Source organism: Xyrauchen texanus, chromosome 10 (assembly GCF_025860055.1).
Source record: "Xyrauchen texanus isolate HMW12.3.18 chromosome 10, RBS_HiC_50CHRs, whole genome shotgun sequence".
NCBI lineage: Eukaryota > Metazoa > Chordata > Actinopteri > Cypriniformes > Catostomidae > Xyrauchen > Xyrauchen texanus.
The window spans coordinates 37,835,176-37,854,521 of NC_068285.1; the positions used below are offsets into that span (position 1 = coordinate 37,835,176).

General features: G+C 37.2%; 1 protein-coding gene across 2 annotated transcripts in view; it reads right to left on the reverse strand.

Annotated features, from left to right (window-relative positions):
• Positions 1-4,869: 4,869 nt before the first annotated feature.
• The window catches only part of npr1a (natriuretic peptide receptor 1a), a 134,149-nt gene continuing 119,672 nt past the window's right edge, over positions 4,870-19,346 (reverse strand). For both annotated transcript variants that reach the window (XM_052135949.1, XM_052135950.1), the window contains exons 11-22: positions 16,385-16,462; positions 16,098-16,202; positions 13,797-13,868; positions 13,021-13,180; positions 12,780-12,935; positions 10,932-11,100; positions 10,178-10,324; positions 9,660-9,783; positions 9,447-9,515; positions 7,113-7,287; positions 6,912-7,010; positions 4,870-6,580 (exon numbers count right to left, since the gene is read on the reverse strand). In XM_052135949.1, the coding sequence (XP_051991909.1) occupies positions 6,429-6,580; positions 6,912-7,010; positions 7,113-7,287; positions 9,447-9,515; positions 9,660-9,783; positions 10,178-10,324; positions 10,932-11,100; positions 12,780-12,935; positions 13,021-13,180; positions 13,797-13,868; positions 16,098-16,202; positions 16,385-16,462 (1,506 nt within the window). In that variant the 3' untranslated portion in view covers positions 4,870-6,428. The remainder of the gene's footprint in view (positions 6,581-6,911; positions 7,011-7,112; positions 7,288-9,446; positions 9,516-9,659; positions 9,784-10,177; positions 10,325-10,931; positions 11,101-12,779; positions 12,936-13,020; positions 13,181-13,796; positions 13,869-16,097; positions 16,203-16,384; positions 16,463-19,346) is intronic.

Below are 19,346 nucleotides of genomic sequence, written 5' to 3' on the forward strand. Positions count from 1 at the left end.
TGTCCTACTGTAACAATTCAACTTCCGCAAGGCATGGTGACCTAGCGGAAGTGCTCCGAACAGGCAGGAGAAGGCGGAGCGAAGCGACTTTTTATACCAATAGCGAGCTGGATATTTTGATTGAAGTGGGATTGAGCCAATCACGCCAATGCCACGGTCACCGAAACAAAAAGAAGCTCGTGTAACTTGACTTGAATGCTTAGCTGTAATATTCCTGTTAAAGAGAGCGTTACGTATTTAGGAATCCAAATAACAAAAGATACTAAATTAAGATGCGCACAAAATGAATTTTAACCTAACTGTCGATAAAACACAGAAAAAATGCAATCTTTGGTTATTATTATTATTCATACTTGAAAGGCAGAACTCTGCTTACTAAAGCAGTTGGTATCTCCAGGTTGTCCTATGCTGCTCTGTGTCTACACTTGTAAGTGGATTGATGTAATGTTGCTTACATTTTTATGGAAAAATAAAACTCACTATATTATAAAATCAGTTATATTAAATTCCTATAATAAGGGTGTTTTAACTCTGATTGATTTTGACTCTCTTAATAATAATACCCCAAAAATCTATTGGCTTAAATGCTTCCTCAACAATCAATCTTCTATTTGGAGTTCTATATTTTCTTTTAATGTGCTATTAGTAAACTTCCTATTAAACTCTCCAATTATCATCAGCAAATGCCTTTGGCTTGGGGTCTTATTTACAAGCATAATTTCTCGCCACACAATTTTTTTATTTGTAATAATTGTAATATTCTACATAAAAAGAAATCATTGTTTCTTGAAAACTGGTTCAGTAATGGAGTGATGTTAGTAAACCAGCTGTTTGATAATGTTGGTAATTTATTCAACTATGATTTTATTTTGAGATACAAATTTCTAGTATCTAGGAAATAATTTAATCTAGTTTTCAAGGACATCCCTTTGGAAATGTGTATGCTCTTTAGATACAATAATAGTGGCTCAATGATTTCTGTTTGTCCCCCAGCCCTGAATCCACTGTGGTTGGTTCTATATGTTTCTCTGTACAAAAATGAAATGACAAAATCATGTCTTTATTTTTGAACCTGGTTACCTAATCCCCATCCTTAATCTCTTATTGGAACAACGTTTTTGATGATATTAAGTGGAAGTATGTTTGGTACACACTTCTTAACAAATAAAGTCAAAGAAATATCTTATAAAACATTATACAGATTTTATCCTGTCAAGCATTTTTGCAGAAATTTAGCAGTTACATTTTTTTTGTGACATTTCTTCTGAAACTGTAAGCCATTTGTTTTGGGTGTCCTTTTGCTCAGTCTTTCTGGAGTAATGTAAATGCCTTGATTGTCCAAAAAGTGTTTTGTGATTTTTCCTTATCTTATAGACACATTCTTTTAGGGGTTTTATATTAAAGACAAGAATCTAATCAAAGCAAGGTTTTGTATAAACCTCCTTTTACTCATTGGAAAGTTTTATATCCATAAATGTAATTGTTCAAAAAGTGAACCCTGCTTTAACATCTTCAAACAAGAATTGAATTTGTATTTAAATACAATCTCAATGTCTGTTAATAAGAAAGCAATAAAAACATCTAGAATTTGTACCATGTTTAGTATTATTTCGTAATATGCTTTTATTCTTTTTTTTTATATATATATAAAATAGTTGGAAGACTGGACTTTGTTCTCAGGACAACAGTATTTTGTTGGCAGGTTGTCACATGTGTTTCCTGTGTTGTTGTTTTATGCAATTGAAATTGCAATTATTGTTTTCCAAAACAATAGTTTGACATTTTCTGTACCATTTGTTCTGTTTCATGTCTTTTTGTTTCATATTTATTATAATGTCATTAAAAGCCTATAATACATTTTAAATACAAGTGTCTTTGTTGTGGAGAATGCTTTCTTTTTTTTTTTACTCTAAGATAGATTCCTATTTTAAAGTATCTACTTTAGATTAATTTCTTTTTTTAAAAAGAAGATTTTTTTTTATCTGTAACTTTAACCCTTAGATGCAAATCTTGGGTCTTTAGTGACCCAGGACGTCTTTCCAACCCCTGTACCTCTTTCATCTTTTTTAGTTGTGCCCACTCCTTTCCTTAGCCTATCTCTTCTGAATAGTGTTGTATATATAGCTCTGGAAAAAATAAAGAGACCACTGCAAAATTATCAAATGTACTTTTTATAGGTTTGTGTTTGAGTAAAATTAAGATTTTAGTTTTATTCTATAAAGTACTGACAACATTTCCCACAAATTCCAAATAAAAATATTGTCATTTAGAGCATTTATTTGCAGAAAATAACAATTGGTCAAAATAACAAAAAAAGATTCAGTGTTTTCAGACCTCGAATAATGCAAAGAAAACAAGTTCATATTCATTTGTAAACAACACAATACTGTGTTGAGAAATCAATATTTGGTGGAATAATCCTGATTTTCAATTACAGCTTTCATGCGTCTTGGCATGCTCGCTTTCAGTCTTTCACATTGCTGTTGGGTGACTTTATGCCACTCCTGGTGTGAAAATTCAAGCAGGTCAGCTTGTTTGATAGCTTGTGGCCATCCATCTTCCTCTTGATCACATTCTAGAGTTTTTCAATAGGGTTCAGGTCTTGAGATTGGGCTGGCCCATGACAGGGTCTTGATCTGGTGGTCCTCCATCCACACCTTAATTGATATGTTGATATGTCTGTGTGGTATGGAGCATTGTCCTATTGTCATATTGTCAGAGCAGAAGGAATTACATTTTCTTCCAGGATAACCTTGTACGTGTCTTGAGTTATGCATCCTTCACAAAGACAAATCTGCCCGATTCCAGCCTTGCTGAAGCACCCCAGATCATCACGATCTTCCACCTGGTCGTCTACTGGTGAGACTGAAACCTGGAGTGGCCTTCAAGCCACAGTGTCACACACCTACTGTGAAATTTGGTGGAGGATCAATTTAAAATAGTATTGGTGATGAAACTGCCTTGCAATCTAGGTTTTCTCAGGGACAAACTAAAACTTATAAAAGCAAAATGTATCTCCCTATATGCTCCAATTTAAGTCAAAAAAACATACTTGCCTCATAGATACATTCATAATTCTTAAAAAACACATGCAGCGCAGATATTGAAAGACACAGCAAATATACCATGCACTTGTGTGTATACAGTAATTATTACAATATTAGTAGCACAACCATTTGTGAATTTGGCTCAGTGGTATTTTTATTAGTTTATTTTACACAATCTGTCCCACCCTCCCTAAAATAAGTAAAACACAATAATCATGTTAAACTTCAGTTGAAGACTTAGTAGTAATATAACAATCTCACCCATAGACCCAGCTATCCAAACCACACATATAAGACACATAAAAACAATGCAATCACATTTCTGCCCAACCAAACAGGAAAGCAAGGGCTGCTTCTTAAAAGACTGTACATCTGACATGGTTGTCATGACACAGGACATCTGCCATCATGACCTTGTGGTGCATTGCTACAATTTGACTGACAGCTGTCACGGCATCAATGTACAGCTAAGTGATGCGGCACTCATTTATTTACAAACTGGCCTGACATACATTCATGCTTATTTAAAAAAAAAAAACAGCAAGTTAATAGCAGTGGGACTACTTAGGCTTTTAATACCATCAGAGGTTTGTTTTAAACAAGAAAGGACTTGTTTACTCTCAGAATGTAGTGTGCGCATTAATATGCATTGCAAGTTGATCAAACAAATCTTGTATTGTACTGAAATGTAACTCTGACATGTCTGAGATTTGATGGCACAGCAGGTGTCATCGCATGAGGAAAAGTTCTTTTCCATGTGCTCATTATCTCAGCACAGACACGGGGAGGTGAGCAGTGTTGCTGCATAAGCACTCTGTAACACGGCAATGGGAAAGAAATGTGATCTTGATCTTCAACTTGGCATTTCATTCATCATAGTTGGCATTTGGCATAGCTACGATTTTGCCATGCACAGCAGGAAGCTGTTTGTTAGAAAGTTTCATTATATTATATTAATACAAAATACTGGACTCATACAAATGATGAAGATTTAATTGGCACAAACTCTCAAATCTTCGAATAATTGTCTGCTGGCAAGATCTTGTCGTATGATGTATACATTTAGGGATGTTCCTCAGAGAGACATTGATGGTTGTGGAAGATACTTATTGTTAATATCACATTTGTAGGACTCCTTGGACATAGGATGACTTTCATGACCTGAAAGACATCCCATTCAAGACAACATTTTTTCAAAATGTAATAACTAGTGTTGGGTGTAATCAGATTACAAAGTAATTTCTTACTGTAATATAATTACTTTTTTAGTCCAAATGTAGTGAAGCACAATATATTTTACATTCTTGTAATCAGATTACAATTACTGACTTTCAATTAAAGGGATAGTTCATCCAAAAATGAAAATTCTCCCATTCTCATCACATTCCAGATGTGTATGACTTTCTTTCGTCAACAGAACACAAATTAAGATTTTCAGAAGACATTTTCAGCTGTGTAGGTCCATATTATGCAAGTGAATGGTGACTGAATATTTGAAGCTCCAAAAAGCACATAAATGCTTCATAAAAGTAATCCATAAGACTCCAGTGTTTAAATTCAAGTCTTCAGAAGTCATATGATAAATGTTGGCAGAAACAGATCAATATTCAAGTCTTTTTTACTATACATCTCAACCTTTGATCAGCCCCAACCAGTCCATGGCTGAATCTGAAAGTTAAAATCACCTCCACACCAGAATGATTTTCAGTAAAAAAGGATTTAAATATTGATCTGTTTCTCCCAAAATTTAGCATATTGCTTCTGAAGGCATGGATTTAACCACTGAACTCTTATGGATTACTTTTATGCTGCTTTTATGTGCTTTTTGGACCTTCAAAGTTTTAGTCTCCATTCACTTCCATTGTATGGATTCTTTTACAAATCCTCATTTGTGTTCAGCAGAAGAAAGTCATACACATCTGGGATGGCACGAAAGTGAGTAAATGATGAGAGGACTTTCATTTTTGGGTGAAATATTCCTTTTAAAAGTTACAGTATTTTATTACTTTTCAACAAAGTAATCAGTAGAGTAATATTATTACATTTTTACAGAAGTAATAAATCATATGTAGTGGATTACATTGTAGTAACTTGAGTAACTTACTCAACACTGGTAATACCTTGCTCCCCAATGAAAGGACATTTTTTAGGTTGCTATATTGTTAAACAAACAATATAGCAATTAAAAAGCAATTATTCAGTTTCACTCTGAAATACATAGGCCCAAAAACAAAAAAAGAAAAAAGAAAAAACAACTGGACTGGAATGTATAAATGTCTTTGCATTAGATACCAGACTATTAAACCATTTGGAATTTAAGGCAAAAGCATATTTTTCACAAAACATAATTCAAAAAGCAAAAAGACAAAAAGTATTTGGATACATTGTGATCTTCAAATGTAAGTGGAACCTGTTCATAGTTTATGTGATGAACTACTCCAGTGGTTACTCTTCTAGGAGTAGGACACCTGTGTGAATTTGAGGGGAAATCACTTCATACATCCACTAAAAATCAGGTTTATTTAATATTTTGGTATCCAATGGTTTGAAATGAATTTATTTTAAGGGCGGCTACAGTGTCCAAATACATTTTGGGGCAGATGATAAATGCTTTGGCAAACGCTATGTTGTCTTTATGCTGAAAGTAAATCCTGCAATGAAATTAACAATAAAAATATGTCTCAACAATTGTCCCAACTGAAACACTATCGAAATACTTGCAGATTTCTTGTGTTCTGTGAACAAAACCCATAATTAACTTGTGTAATTTCTATGCACACTTCACATTTATTATTTTTTTTGTATGTGACTGACTTTCACGTGTGAATCATGACCTCTCGAATAACTGTGGATTCACACTGGCAGATAAAAGACCCGGCTAATCATATCATTACTGTGAGGTTTTCAACTCTATGGACTACAGCATGGTGTCTCTGTAATAGCAAGAAGATAAACATCAAATCCACAAACAGACCAAAACTATACCTGACAAGTGGCTTTAAAAACTCTGAACAAAGAACTATCATCACAGCAGCCAGCGGTAACGACAAAACGAAATTCAAAACTCTTAGAAGACCCGTAAACTTTAGACTTCAGGAATGATTTCACACCAGCAGATGGCCCTGTGCTCAATCAATCGGCTGAACAGTCACTGATCTGACGTCATCTTCCGTTTGCTTGTCCAAACGATCCTGCTCAAGTATTGTTTTGTGTCTTTTGAGTTTACTTGGCAAAATCAGTTCAGTGGGAGGCAATCACCTGAAGCTTTGGGAGATAAACGATGGATACTTGCCCTTCTGTCACCGCACTGCTCCAATACTGTTGTTTTTGTTTTGTTCTCTCCTCACTGTAGAGCGTTGTCTCTCTCTCCGTTGTTGTTATTTAGGCATTGTTGGAGGTGATCTCTCCTAGCAGCCAGTACGTCCTCATCCGTCCTTTCCCCTTCATCTCCACATCTCCTCTGAGCTCCAGCTGGAAGCAGTTGAACTCCACTAGTACGGCCCAAGTGGCCTCCGACACATGGATCTTCAGGGCTGATGGAAGAGGTATGTCAAATATAAAATAATCACATGTACACTTTTCTCAAAAGCTCAAATAATTGCAAAGATTTGCGGTCAGTAGAAGTAATACTAACTAACTACTCTTAACCTTCTGAGGTCAAGATTTGACATCCCAAAAATGTATGCAAGAACATAAGAAAAAAAATGTCTTAAAAGAAGATCAAAATACTTTTTAACATTGCTGAATCAACCTGAATCCGTTAGGTTACACCAACAAAACTCATTTTAGCTCCTTAAGGTAACAACTGGAGGTCACCACTTTGTACAGTATACTGAGAATGAATGCTAGATACAGGCATCTCACCTTCTCCATTAGACTCCATGCGTGATGCAGTGTTGACTGTATCACCAAACAAACAATAGCGTGGCATCTTCAAGCCAACCACCCCTGCACACACTGGGCCTGGACACATCACAACACACACATCATCATCATTATCAGTCAATAGTTCCCATTAGTCAGTCACGAACCAACAGAAATGCCCTCATGTCCCGTGCTGCTCACCGCTGTGGATGCCGATGCGTAGACGCAGCTGCTGGTTTAGACGGTGACGGATTCGAAAGGAGTGTACAGCCTCTAGTAGAGCCAGAGACATGCGGGCGATCTCTCGGGCATGCAGTTTGCCATTCCTCACAGGAAGACCTGATACTACCATGTAGGCATCACCAATGGTCTCCACCTGGGGGCGCCACACAAAGATGCATCATTCTATGGGACAGAATTGGACCTGAAACACTTATAAAAAGTCAAACTGTTTTACACTTTTTCAACAAATGATCATTGAAACAAAGTCAATTTTTGCAGTTTTTACAATCACGTAACTACAATTTGGAGCATGTCTAAACACGGTTTAAAATGTTAACAAAATATATTGTATATATACAGTTGTATTGTATATAACCCCCCCGAAACAATAACTTGAGTTACAGGGTTGAATTGTTGCGCTTGATGAATGCAGTTAACACTGCAATTTATATAAAAATGCAGAAAACTGATTATTTACTTGTGATATTTACATCACACTCTGAAAAATAATAATTGTGTTTGAAACCCCTTTCAACAGTTATGGAGTGAAAACATTCATTTTAATTGCTGGTAACCAGTTAATAACCAGTTAAATCCGTTACCAAAAACCATAGGTTTTAACACTGTACATTTTCAGAATTACATCACTTCCTGTTGCCAGAGAATACGATTTCTGTGTTTTTAGTAAATCATAAGCGTGTGTTGTGATCAAGGGCGTAGATTTGGCTTGAATATTGGGTGGTTGCAACGTGAAGCATGTACATGTTTCCATTGATCATGGTATAAATACTCCCCCCATCCCCCCTGGAAACTACATCTCTGCTTGTGATCCCAAAGGAAACTGCTGCTTCACACAGAAAAACATAAAAAGTATATTTCTAATTTGTTTCCAAGTCTTCATTGAATTATTGTTATACATGATTGCTGGGTTTTAACTGAGAAGCAGATCTGAAATTAAAATTAAATTATCCATGTAATAATTGTTTTATTTAGACCTTACCGTAATAGTGTTCGGTTTCATATGGCTTATTACAGCTAACCAGTCAAGAGCAATAAATGTGTGCTCCCATCTGGTTTACACTAATGCTGGCTATTAAATCAGTACAAAGTTGATTCAGGACTTCATTAGCTCCAGAAGAACATGGTCTGACCATGCACTCAGTTGCACAGGTTAAAAAAAACAAAAAATAATATAAAAAATAAAAATATGACTCCTGCATAAGGTGACATTTAGTCTGAACACGTCCACACAGTGCGTGCATGCAGGAGAGAGAGATTTAGGCTATTCATTGATTTTAGATGGCAGATGTATATTTAAAATATGTTATATATTGCAGGATATATTTTATATAAAAAAATACATTTATTGAAAATTATTTCAAGACTGTTTAAGGGAGGGTGAACATATTCTGGTTTTCCAAAAAGAAGATACCTTTGGGTTTGGGGTGGGGTGCAATAATAGGGTTCAAAACAGTGTTACTATGAATGCACATTTGAATACAGTGAAAAAGACACTCTATTAGCATAACAAAAATATGTATAACTAAAGAAATATTTCCAAAATGATTTTGAATGTCCATGTACTAAAATAAAATATTTGATGCCATGAGTGTGCCTTCATTTAATATTACTATTATTTTGAATGGCCATGTAAGATGAAGCAATGTGATAACAATTTTACCTGGTCGCCAAAAGTAGTCCGTTAATTTACCTGATGAACTTTCACCTTTTGCTGACCCTTTATGCTTGGCAGAGCTAATGTGTGCTTCTAAATCACTTGCACCTTAATTAGCAACTGACACATAAGTGCCATCTTTACATGTCATACATTCTGCTTCCCACTGATCTCGACCTGGATTAAAGGATGGGAATGTTTTGTGCAAATCTTCTGTAAATTTGCACTTTCGTGTGGGCATTGTTTCCACTCAGCTGTCAATTGCTGCTACTGTCAAGCAACTGTGTGATGTTTATTTTGTTGAATTTAATTGTTGGATGCTGTCAAAGAAGGTCGAAACTGCAGAGGTGGGACAGGCCAAATTCAAATTTTTTTTTTGCATTTGATGCATTTAAAACTACCTACTTTATATACTGTTAATTTTGTGTAAGATAATAGTTTATCATATTTAATTGTTCTCACAACAAAAGCATGGGATTTGTGCCTCTAATACAAAAAATTAAAAATGTGTCCCCCATTTGTGGAAAGTGCCCAACACACTGACGGGCAGAGATTGTGAGTCGGATCTTAGCCACACAAAGCAATCAAGCACTAATGACATAGAACAAGCAGTGAACATAATGACTGTCTGGCATTACCTTGTAAACGTCAAAATTATCAATGATTGCATCAAAGCAAGTGTAAAGATCATTCAGAAACGTCACCACCTGTGGGAAGAACAAATCGACATATAGAAGATCTATTGTAGCTCAATACTGCTTCCAGTTATGAAAGATTTGTTTGTAAATATTTTAGTGAGTGTCCTAGATGAATGATTAGTAAATGAGCCCTGCTGAGGCGGGATGTCTGACCTGCATTGGTGTGCTCTCGGCTGATAATGCGGTGAAGCCTACAATGTCACTGAAGTAGATGGTGACTGAGTCAAAGGCTTCGGCCTGCACCATCTCACCTCGCTTCAGCTGCTCTGCCACTGAGCTGGAACACAACACGTACACACACACACACACACACACACACACACACACACACACACACACACACACACACACACACACACACACACAGAGTGAGAAAGGGTTTGGTTAGTCTTTCTTCTCTATCAACAAATGGGAAAAGAATGTTTTAAAAATCAACAAATTTATTCACAATTTTGTTCACAATAGCATACTCCCATATAACTCTTTCTATTTATAATGCATACTGTGTTTAGAATATTAATTTTCTACATGCATAGAATACCAGAATGACATGCTACACTTGCCAACTTGAGACGTACTATATACAGTAGAGCAACTGCACTGGGTACAGTATCCCACAATACAATACATTCAACTTGATCTTCATTTTCAAAGGTCAGTTTTGTACTCACTGTGGCAGAATCTGATAGAGCAGAGCTTCAGCTTTACGTTTCTCCTCATGGTACGCTTGCGTCCTCTCCTCCACCAGCTCCTCCAGGTTATTGGCGTACTGTTCCATGCGGGACAGCAGGTTATCCAGGATGTTGGAGCCATATCCACTGTGGAACAAATAGAAGGTGAGGCAGAGATGAGAGTGTGAGAATGAGAAGGGTGTCTGTCTGATCACTCAGCAAACACAACTTGTCTTTGGAGTCATGACTTGACTGGCACAGAATCTGTGCACACAGATTTCATATAGTCAACCTGACTACATTGTTACATCTACAAAATGAATTTTAAGGGTTAAATCAAGTACCCTTACCCTAAAGGCAACACACAGGAAAAAGTATTTTTTGTCTTGTTTTCCAGTAAAATATCTAAACATTCTTAAAACAAGATGAGAAGCAGAATGAAGAAGATATCTCTCGTTTTGACAGAAATATATATTTTTTTTGTAACGTTTATGCATAAAAAAAGACAAAACTATGTGCCAATTCAATGTCTACATGGAATATAACTAATGTAATTAAAAATTGGGAAACACTTGAAATAGAAATAGTTCCGCTCACTGCACTAAAAATATACATGTTCTCTTCAAACCTAACTTTCAACCTTAAATCTTGATGTTGATACAAAAAAGCTCATGGGCTTGTTATACATCAACTACCCAAAGTCATTTGAACTCCTTTGTATTGTGAGGTTATTAGTATGGATGTGTGTCTGTACCGGTTATTCTTGCGGAGCAGTACTTTAATCTGGTTGAAGTCCGGTCTCTCATTGATGTCTTCTGACCAGCAGCGCTGCATGAGCTGACCCATCTCATCACTGTGACTCTGAGGACACAGCAGCGGACGCAGGTATGGCCACCGACCTTCCACCACACGCTCTATTATCTCTGAAGAGGACAGCGCAGAGAGAAACAGACAGCAGCAGAGAGAGGGAAAACATTTTGCACAATTAATATTCTCCATGTATCTTTCACATATGACTCTAACAAAAATGATCATGTTTACCAAAATGTCCTCAGATCTGCACTGCAAAAAGTTGTTTTAAGGTTGTGTAGATATTTTGACTGGAAAACAAGTTTTTCATTTTTTACAGCATGATAACTTGGTAGTAGTCACCAATGTCACTAATAAATAAATCAATAAACTGTTTGCAGGTGATGAGTATACTACTATATTACTTGGTGGAAGAATTCAGTGACCTTGAGGCTTCTGTTAATGTACCAAATGCTCCCTCTTCTCGGTTTTCAAATATCTCCCTCTCCCTCCACCTCAGCTCCCCAACATCATGCTGTGGGTGTTCCACTGTGTTCCACAGATCCACTACGGATACTAAGTACCCTGTACTGGAATAGGAGCTCCACAGGATGGGCCCTCATGGATTAATCCCCCCGTGTGTAGTTCCACGGTACGGTCCCCCTGCTAGCAGAACCGCATCTCTCTTGGGCAGTCCCCTCTGCCCCCCGGTCGCCGTGTTTGTAGCAACTCCTACCTCTCAGCAGGTAGGATCTACCACCACGCCACTTTCACATGTGGCCTGAAAACCCATGTGACGTATTTTGCCACATTTTACCTCCCCCCAGTCTGGGTAGGTTGTGGTCTCCGTGGGGTCTTTTCCCCCTGAAAGAATAGGAGTTGGAAAAGAACGCCTTCCCCGATGCGTGTTATAGCGTTAAATGGCCCCAGCCGCTTTAACTCTATGCAAGAAACATAGAGAGAGAAAAGGCACGGCTGGCGCAGCCTGCTCCCATGCTTGGCACGTCGCTTGTTCCCCCCCTTCGGGATGCCGGGAACCTAAAAAGTTTATGCTGTTTTTTATGGGACGCTGGGGAAGGGTACGTGCAGTCTGACGCAGCCTGTTGCTTTGGCATGCAACTGCCAGCCCGCACCTGCGTCAGCAGCTCACGTACATGATTCAGCGCATGGCGTGATTGAATAGGGACCCCTAGTGTCGCTTCATTCAACACAAAGTTGAGTGAGCGACAGACGGAGAACGTCTATGTTACTGTTGTAACCTCCGTTCCCTAATGAGGGAACGAGACGTTGTGTCCCCCGGCCATGACGCTGAACCGAGCCACTGTAACGGCCGAACCTTAATCTCGGCTCCTCAGTGCAAAACCTGAATGAACAGATGCACGATTCCCTCCTTTTATACCCATATGTCCGGGGGTGGGAAAATTATGTGGTTCATACTTTTCATACTTAATAAATTAATACTTTATTATCTCTACCCATTAACCCAAACCCCAACCCTAAACCTAACCATCAGGGCAGTAAAAATGAAAATGAAAGCAGCATGTCGATTTCCAATGTGATCAAGTTTAGACTATTACTCACACAAAGCTATCGCATGACATCAGAAGGTTTGGAATATAATGCAGAAGTCATATGGACTCTTTTATAAGAGTATTTAGGAGCTTGCCAACTCCTCGTCACTATATACTTATTCTCATCTAAATGAGCAGCAAAAACATTCTGCTAAACTTCTAATTTGGGGTTAACTAGTCCTTTCATTTTGCTGCTATTTATCATATAAAGACATGTTGATCACTCATGTGTATCTTCTGACCTTTAGGGCTGAGAAAAGGGCCTTCCAGGTAGAAGATGCCCTTCAGCAGTGCCAGTTCCTGTAGGATGATGCCAAAGCTGTAAACATCTCCCTTTTGTGTTCCGCACGGAGGTGGGTTATCGGCACGCAGAAGCTCGGGGGCCGTCCATAGCTTGCCTGCAAATGCAAACACTGATGTTAAAGGCTTCTGCACACTTTTGCCATTTGTATCTATGTGTTCTCTTAGATCAAGGGTACTCACGAGCATAGAAAGCGTGTGTCCCCTCCAAACTGCTCTCCTTGCGGAAAGTTTCCAGACCATAATCTGTGATTTTCAGCACAAAGCGGCCATCCACCACGCAGTTGGAAGACTTCAGGTTGCCGTGGGAGACTATCACACTGTTGTGAAGGAACGCCATTCCCTGAGTGGTGAAGAGTTGACGTTCTTATATAAAAACATCTGACAGCATTCATCATATTTACCAACAACACAACAAGAAAATATTAATTACAGACTCATTTGCTCTGCTGTCAACCATATTTTCCAGTTTGCTTTATGTTTTTCAATTATTACTTGTCTCTCTCAGGAATTTCCAATAAATCTTTTAAATTACACACTTCTCAAAATGACATCTACAAATTGTGACACTGTTTCACAGAGAAGAGTGGTGGCTTTTAGTCCATGTCTATTAGTTTTGAAGCCATATATTGTAACTGCTAGTGTACTCCTAAAAAGCCCTTCAATATGTTCCACCCAAATTTCCTGTTTCAGTAGGAAATATGTCAACTAAGGACAGAAAACTGCACTCGTCAAGCGAATGACCTAGCATTCATGTTTGCAAATGCATACTTGCATAGAGTATGTTTCTGGTCTGCGCATTATTTAACAAGCATCAGTTCAACAGCACAACATATTTTCCTTCCCTTCTCTAAATTTCCTCCCTGTGAGATTAATCAGAGAGGATTCTGGGATGTGGATTCAATTATAATGAGCTTTTAAGAGCAGAAGAGTCTTTGTGACTGATGTGAAGCACTCACCTTAACAATGTCATTGATAAGAGAATACCGAAACATCCAGTCCAACGTGATTCCTTCACTCTCCATGAGGTCCTACACAGACACACACACAGCAGAACATTATGCATCTTATTATTTAATCAGTGGAGGTGAGACTATGTGGCAAGACGGGTTGGAAAAAGGTTACATTTGACAAGATTTAATTGAATTTGCTCGCATAATAATGTTAATTTTGTGTATTTATTTATATATTTTTCAGTATATAGCTTGTGTGTAATTTTCTCCATGTTAAAATATTTTTTCTTATTCCATTTTAATATGCAAGGACAATTATAATTAACCCATTGGTAGGTCGACTTGAAAGCTGTAAATACTGCAGCTTTGTGGTGGTTTAAAAACGTCACTCTGTCTGTTTGAGCGGTCCAACATGTGAAAATTAGAATATGTCCATAATAACCTCTAAATTGAATGGTAAGAAAATTGACACTAAATACAGAGAATGCAACTAGAAATACCCTAATTTAAGTAACAAAGTCAAAAAGATAGAAGTGATGAACAGCAGCATTTACAAACAACAACAACAACTAAGTAATTTAGTATGTAAACAAAAGAAAATGGTAAATGGTTCTATGCAGGGATATAAAAGAATTGGTGAATACTTTTTTTAACCAGTTAATGTACATACAGTAAACCGTCCAAACAAATGGATTTACTAAATTTAGAGCTACATATAGAAGCATGAGAGACATTATACAATGGCTGTTCAAAAAAAAAAAGACATGTCGGACCACAAAACTCGATTCCACTGTTCGTCTTTTTATCTCAGATGAGACCGAGCCCAGAGAAGTCGGCGGCGCCTCTGGACAGTGTTGATGTATGGCTTCTGCTTTGCATAGATAAGCCTTAACTTGCATCTGTGGATGCATCGTGAATGGTGTTGACTCACTAAAGTTAACTGGAGTATTCCTGAGCCTATGTCATGATATCCATTATAGACACATGAAGGTTTTTACCAATGTGAGGTTTTTAGCATGGGTTCTTTTTAGTTTAACTGACTTAATTGAACAAGTTTTTCTCGTAAATTATAAAGTAATCTAAACTGATTGGATATAGTTGTAAAAACTTCAGTTTATTTAGTTAAAATTAAATTAAATGAAGATACAACAGTTTCACTTATTTTACTGAAATTTAAAGCCTGCTGTTGTAAAGCTATTCTCAAGTCAATCCTACAAACACAGCACTGCTGGACAGTCTCTTCTTCAGAGACAAAGGCTACACACAACCATTTGCTTTAGAGGCACATAGATGTAATGGTGATACTCCACAAATATCATTAAATAAAAGATGAGCACTTAACATTACCACACAACTATTAATCAACAGTAATGACAAAAACAACATCAGCAGCACAAAACAAATCTGCAAATAGCAACAAAATATGCTTAAAAACACAAACCTCATTATATATTCATGCTGCAATGCATGCTAGGAGCTGGCAAATATTTGTTTGTTGAGACAACTTTGTTAAGTGAGTTGAGATGATAAATTACACTTACTGTTTATTCAACTAAAGTACAAGTTGACAGCATCACAACTTAATATTTTAACTTGACTGAACAATTTAGTTGTGTCAACACAAAAAAGCACCATGATACAACTAGATCTTGTGTCTTCACTGCCCAAATGCGCAATTAGTGTTATTAGAAAAAATAAGGTGGCAAACACTTTTTTGGAGCGTGTTGCAATAACCCGATTTGAAATAAGGGTATATTAAAAAACAAACAAACAAAAAAATGTAATTCACAAGGTAAAGCATCTTATAATCTGTTGTTGTAGTGATTTCAATATAACACAGGGTGAATAGAATTTACAAATCACTCCTTTTTGCTTTTAGTAGAATTTTCCATACTGTCCCAACTTTTTTGGAATAGGGGTTGTAGCTCGTTCCTAAAAAAGCGACACTATTTTGGAAACAGTCGACTGTACAGTAACACCACTAAAAAATGTAGATACTTTTGTACTCTTGTTACTTTCAGTAGTAACTCCTCTGACACTGGTGTGACTTTGCCTGGGTGAGCATTTATGCATTTATTAGCATTTTATGTTTAGTTTATAATCTAAACTACAATATGTGCGCAACAGTAACTTTTTATGTCAATTACCAAATATTAAAGTGGTCTTACACATTAACGTAACAAAGTGTGATGCAATTACATGCCTTCTTTTAATACAGTACATCCATAAATACATCACATTCAGTTACTGCAGCTGTAATAATAGAAAGTGTGTGTTTGTGGTAAGCAGTCCCATGTTTATTTTCACCTGCAGGCTGCCTCGTGGACAGTACTCAGTAAGGATGCAGATGTTGTTTGGATCAATACAGGCACCGATAAAGCGAGTCAGGTGCTCGTTCTGAACATCACGCATCTATAACAAGAAAGGACAAAATGAGCAGGAGGGAGGGATGAGAGAGAGAGAGAGAGAGAGCTGTTTAGTCCCTCTTTTCCATTACAGCCCCCAGCTATTCATATCTCCCAGAACATTATATAAACTTAATTATGATGAAGGCACCTGGCAAAAGGCACAAAACGGCACAGATGCACACTTACATGTTTGAGTTCAAACAGCACTTTCCTGGTGAGCTCAATGCGTTTCTTGTTGACATACTTAATGGCCGTTATGTTTCCCTGGAAAAGAGGCATCAACGCACATTAGTTGCACCCTGATTGCTGTCGTGGGCTTAGCAAAAAGCCGAGAGGCTTTGAAGATGGACAAAAAAATACTTTATCATTTAAGAGAAGAAAAGCACTAAATAATCCGTTAATTAAGCACAATCCTAATTAATGGGGAAAAGGATGACCTTTGGACATGAATAGCTCCTGTCCTCAGGGGTTCTGCTTAATTGGAGAGATGCTCTCTCATAATATGTATGAGGAATAGTCTAAATCATTAGCCATGTGGTGCTGGTATGGTGGTGGTCATCTAGAGATGAGCCTTTCATTATTTGACAATTAAATATTGCTGCTAGGCAGGATATATTATTTCCTGGAGTACAAACTTGCACCATTGGTAATTTTATAGAAATAGGATATGTGGTAAAATAGTAATTAACATGAAACTTTATGAAAAATTGCAACCTAGTTGTTGTATCTAATAAAGTTAAAACGTGACATCCTAGCCCGTGTGTTTACTGGCTTCCTATATCTGCTGCTCTTCCTCCTTTGTCACTTCTCACCAGAGCTTACATTACGCCTACGTCATATGCCGGAACTCGACTCTCGTGAATGCAAGGCTTTTGGTGTTACTCATAGGACAGGATATAAATTTAAGTCTTTTGAACTAATAATGTTTAGCGTAACACCGTCATATATAAATACAAAAATATGTCATCTTTTACCATTGCTACAGTATATAGATCACCCGGGCCTTATTCTGATTTCCTTGGTGAAGTTGCACATTTTCAATCAGATATAGTAGTTACTCTGGATAGAGCATTATTTGTATTATCTGCACTTATATAGCGCCTTTTTAAGCCTTAACAGTATTCAAAGCGCTTTACACTGCGTCTCATTCACCCATTCACACACACATTCATACACCAATGGTGGCAGAGCTTCTATGTAAGGTGCTAGCCTGCCATTGGGAGCAACTTGGGGTTCAGTGTCTTACCCAAGGACACGTCGGCATGTGGAGTCGTGTGGGCCGGGATTCGAACCACCAACCCTGAAATTAGTGGCCTACCCACTCTACCAACTGAGTCGATATTCTCAGCTCTCTTGGAGTCAGACAAAATGTAACAGGACCAACTCATCATCATAATCATATGCTAGATTTAATTCTATCATATGGAGTTGATGTTGATAATATAGAAATTCTGCAGCAGAGCGATGACATCTTGGATCATTTCCTCGTCTCTTGTATGCTGCGATCGGCTAATGCTACTCAATCTACACCATGCTATTGTTCAGGCAGAACTATTCTTTTGACCACTAAAGATAGCTTCACTGTTAATCTTCCAGATCTATCTCATACACTCAGTAAACCCCAAAGCCCAGAAGAACTTGATGAAATAACAAAAATCGTATTTTATCTAATTACACAATGATGACTCTTAAGACATTATAGATATTACAGTTTTATTGTCTGTTAATGCCTGATCTTCTGTAAAGCCTCTTTGAAATGATGTGTGTTGTGAAAGGCGCTATACAAATAAAAATGACTTGACATTCCGATTATAAATCTCGGAAGAGCCAGGATATTGTTTTATATAACTCTGATTGTGTTTGGCTGAAAGAGGAAAGTCATATACAACCACCAACCCTGGTCTTTTTGAGCAGCCATGTGCTATCTTTGAGGAAGATGGCTTGTGGGTGAGTAAATGATGGGATAATATTCATTTTTGGGTGAACTAACCCTTTAACAGAAGAAATGGTGATGTTACACAGTGATAAACACTCGACTATCCCAACTTTTTTGGAGCATGTTACAGTCATCTGATTTGAAGTGAGTGTATATTAAAAACAAAAACACAAAAACAAATTATTGAATTCAGGTAAACTGGTAAAACATAAAATAATGTGTTGTTTTGGTGCTTCTAATATAACACAGGGTGAATCGAATTTACAAGTCATTCCTTTTTGTTTTTATGATCATCAACTTTCTCTGAATTGGGGATGACTTTTCCAAGCCTGGAAAACACAATTTTAAAATTCCCTGATATTTTCCAGATTTTACATGAATGATGGAACCTGATTACTAACCCGAGTGCTTTTGAGGAATAACTGGATTTACCAAAATTTGAAAGGTTCGTGAAATTTTATTTTAGGGTGTTAAATAGCATTAATTAAGTAGCAAAACTGTATTTTCTGCATGGGGAAATATTCAATACTAATTACTTTTGGACAGACAGAATTTCTGGCTCAATAATTCTGCCAATTTCCGATCAGTGGTTGTATGTCAGTCAGATGGTTGGTTCCTGTCTAAATGGACAGTACTTGGCTAGAATAAGCTGCAGAGTGAACCAAACCAAATGCCAAAATTCAAAAGTCTGGTTCTGCGAGATTAGACCAATCGTGGTAACTTTCATTGATAGATAAGTATCATATTTAGTTGTGGTGGATTTTAATTTGTATGTCAGGTATCAATCCTTGGAATGAACATATTTAAACAACTACACATTTTAGTAAACACATATCTCCAATTAGAGATTTCAATGTGGCCAAACTGATCATTCGTCTTTTTGAGCAGCCATGTGCTATCTTTGAGGAAGATTTATGAGACTTTTGGCCTCATAGGAAACAATGGGCCCTTTTTTACATTTCTGTGTAAAAGTGATGTAAACCTCTATAGCAGTGAGTGGATATACAGCATATTTCGGACCCTTTTCACAGACTGTTATGACGTGTTTCCCCCTTACTTTGCAGTGCATGTATTTACATAATTATTTTTGAAGACATCCTCACTATGAAGCATTTTTCACAAGTGCCTAAAACTTTTGCACAGTACTGCATATTTATATAAAAAAAATAGTAAAACGCTGGCTAGATCTGCACTGCAAAATAAGGGGGGAAA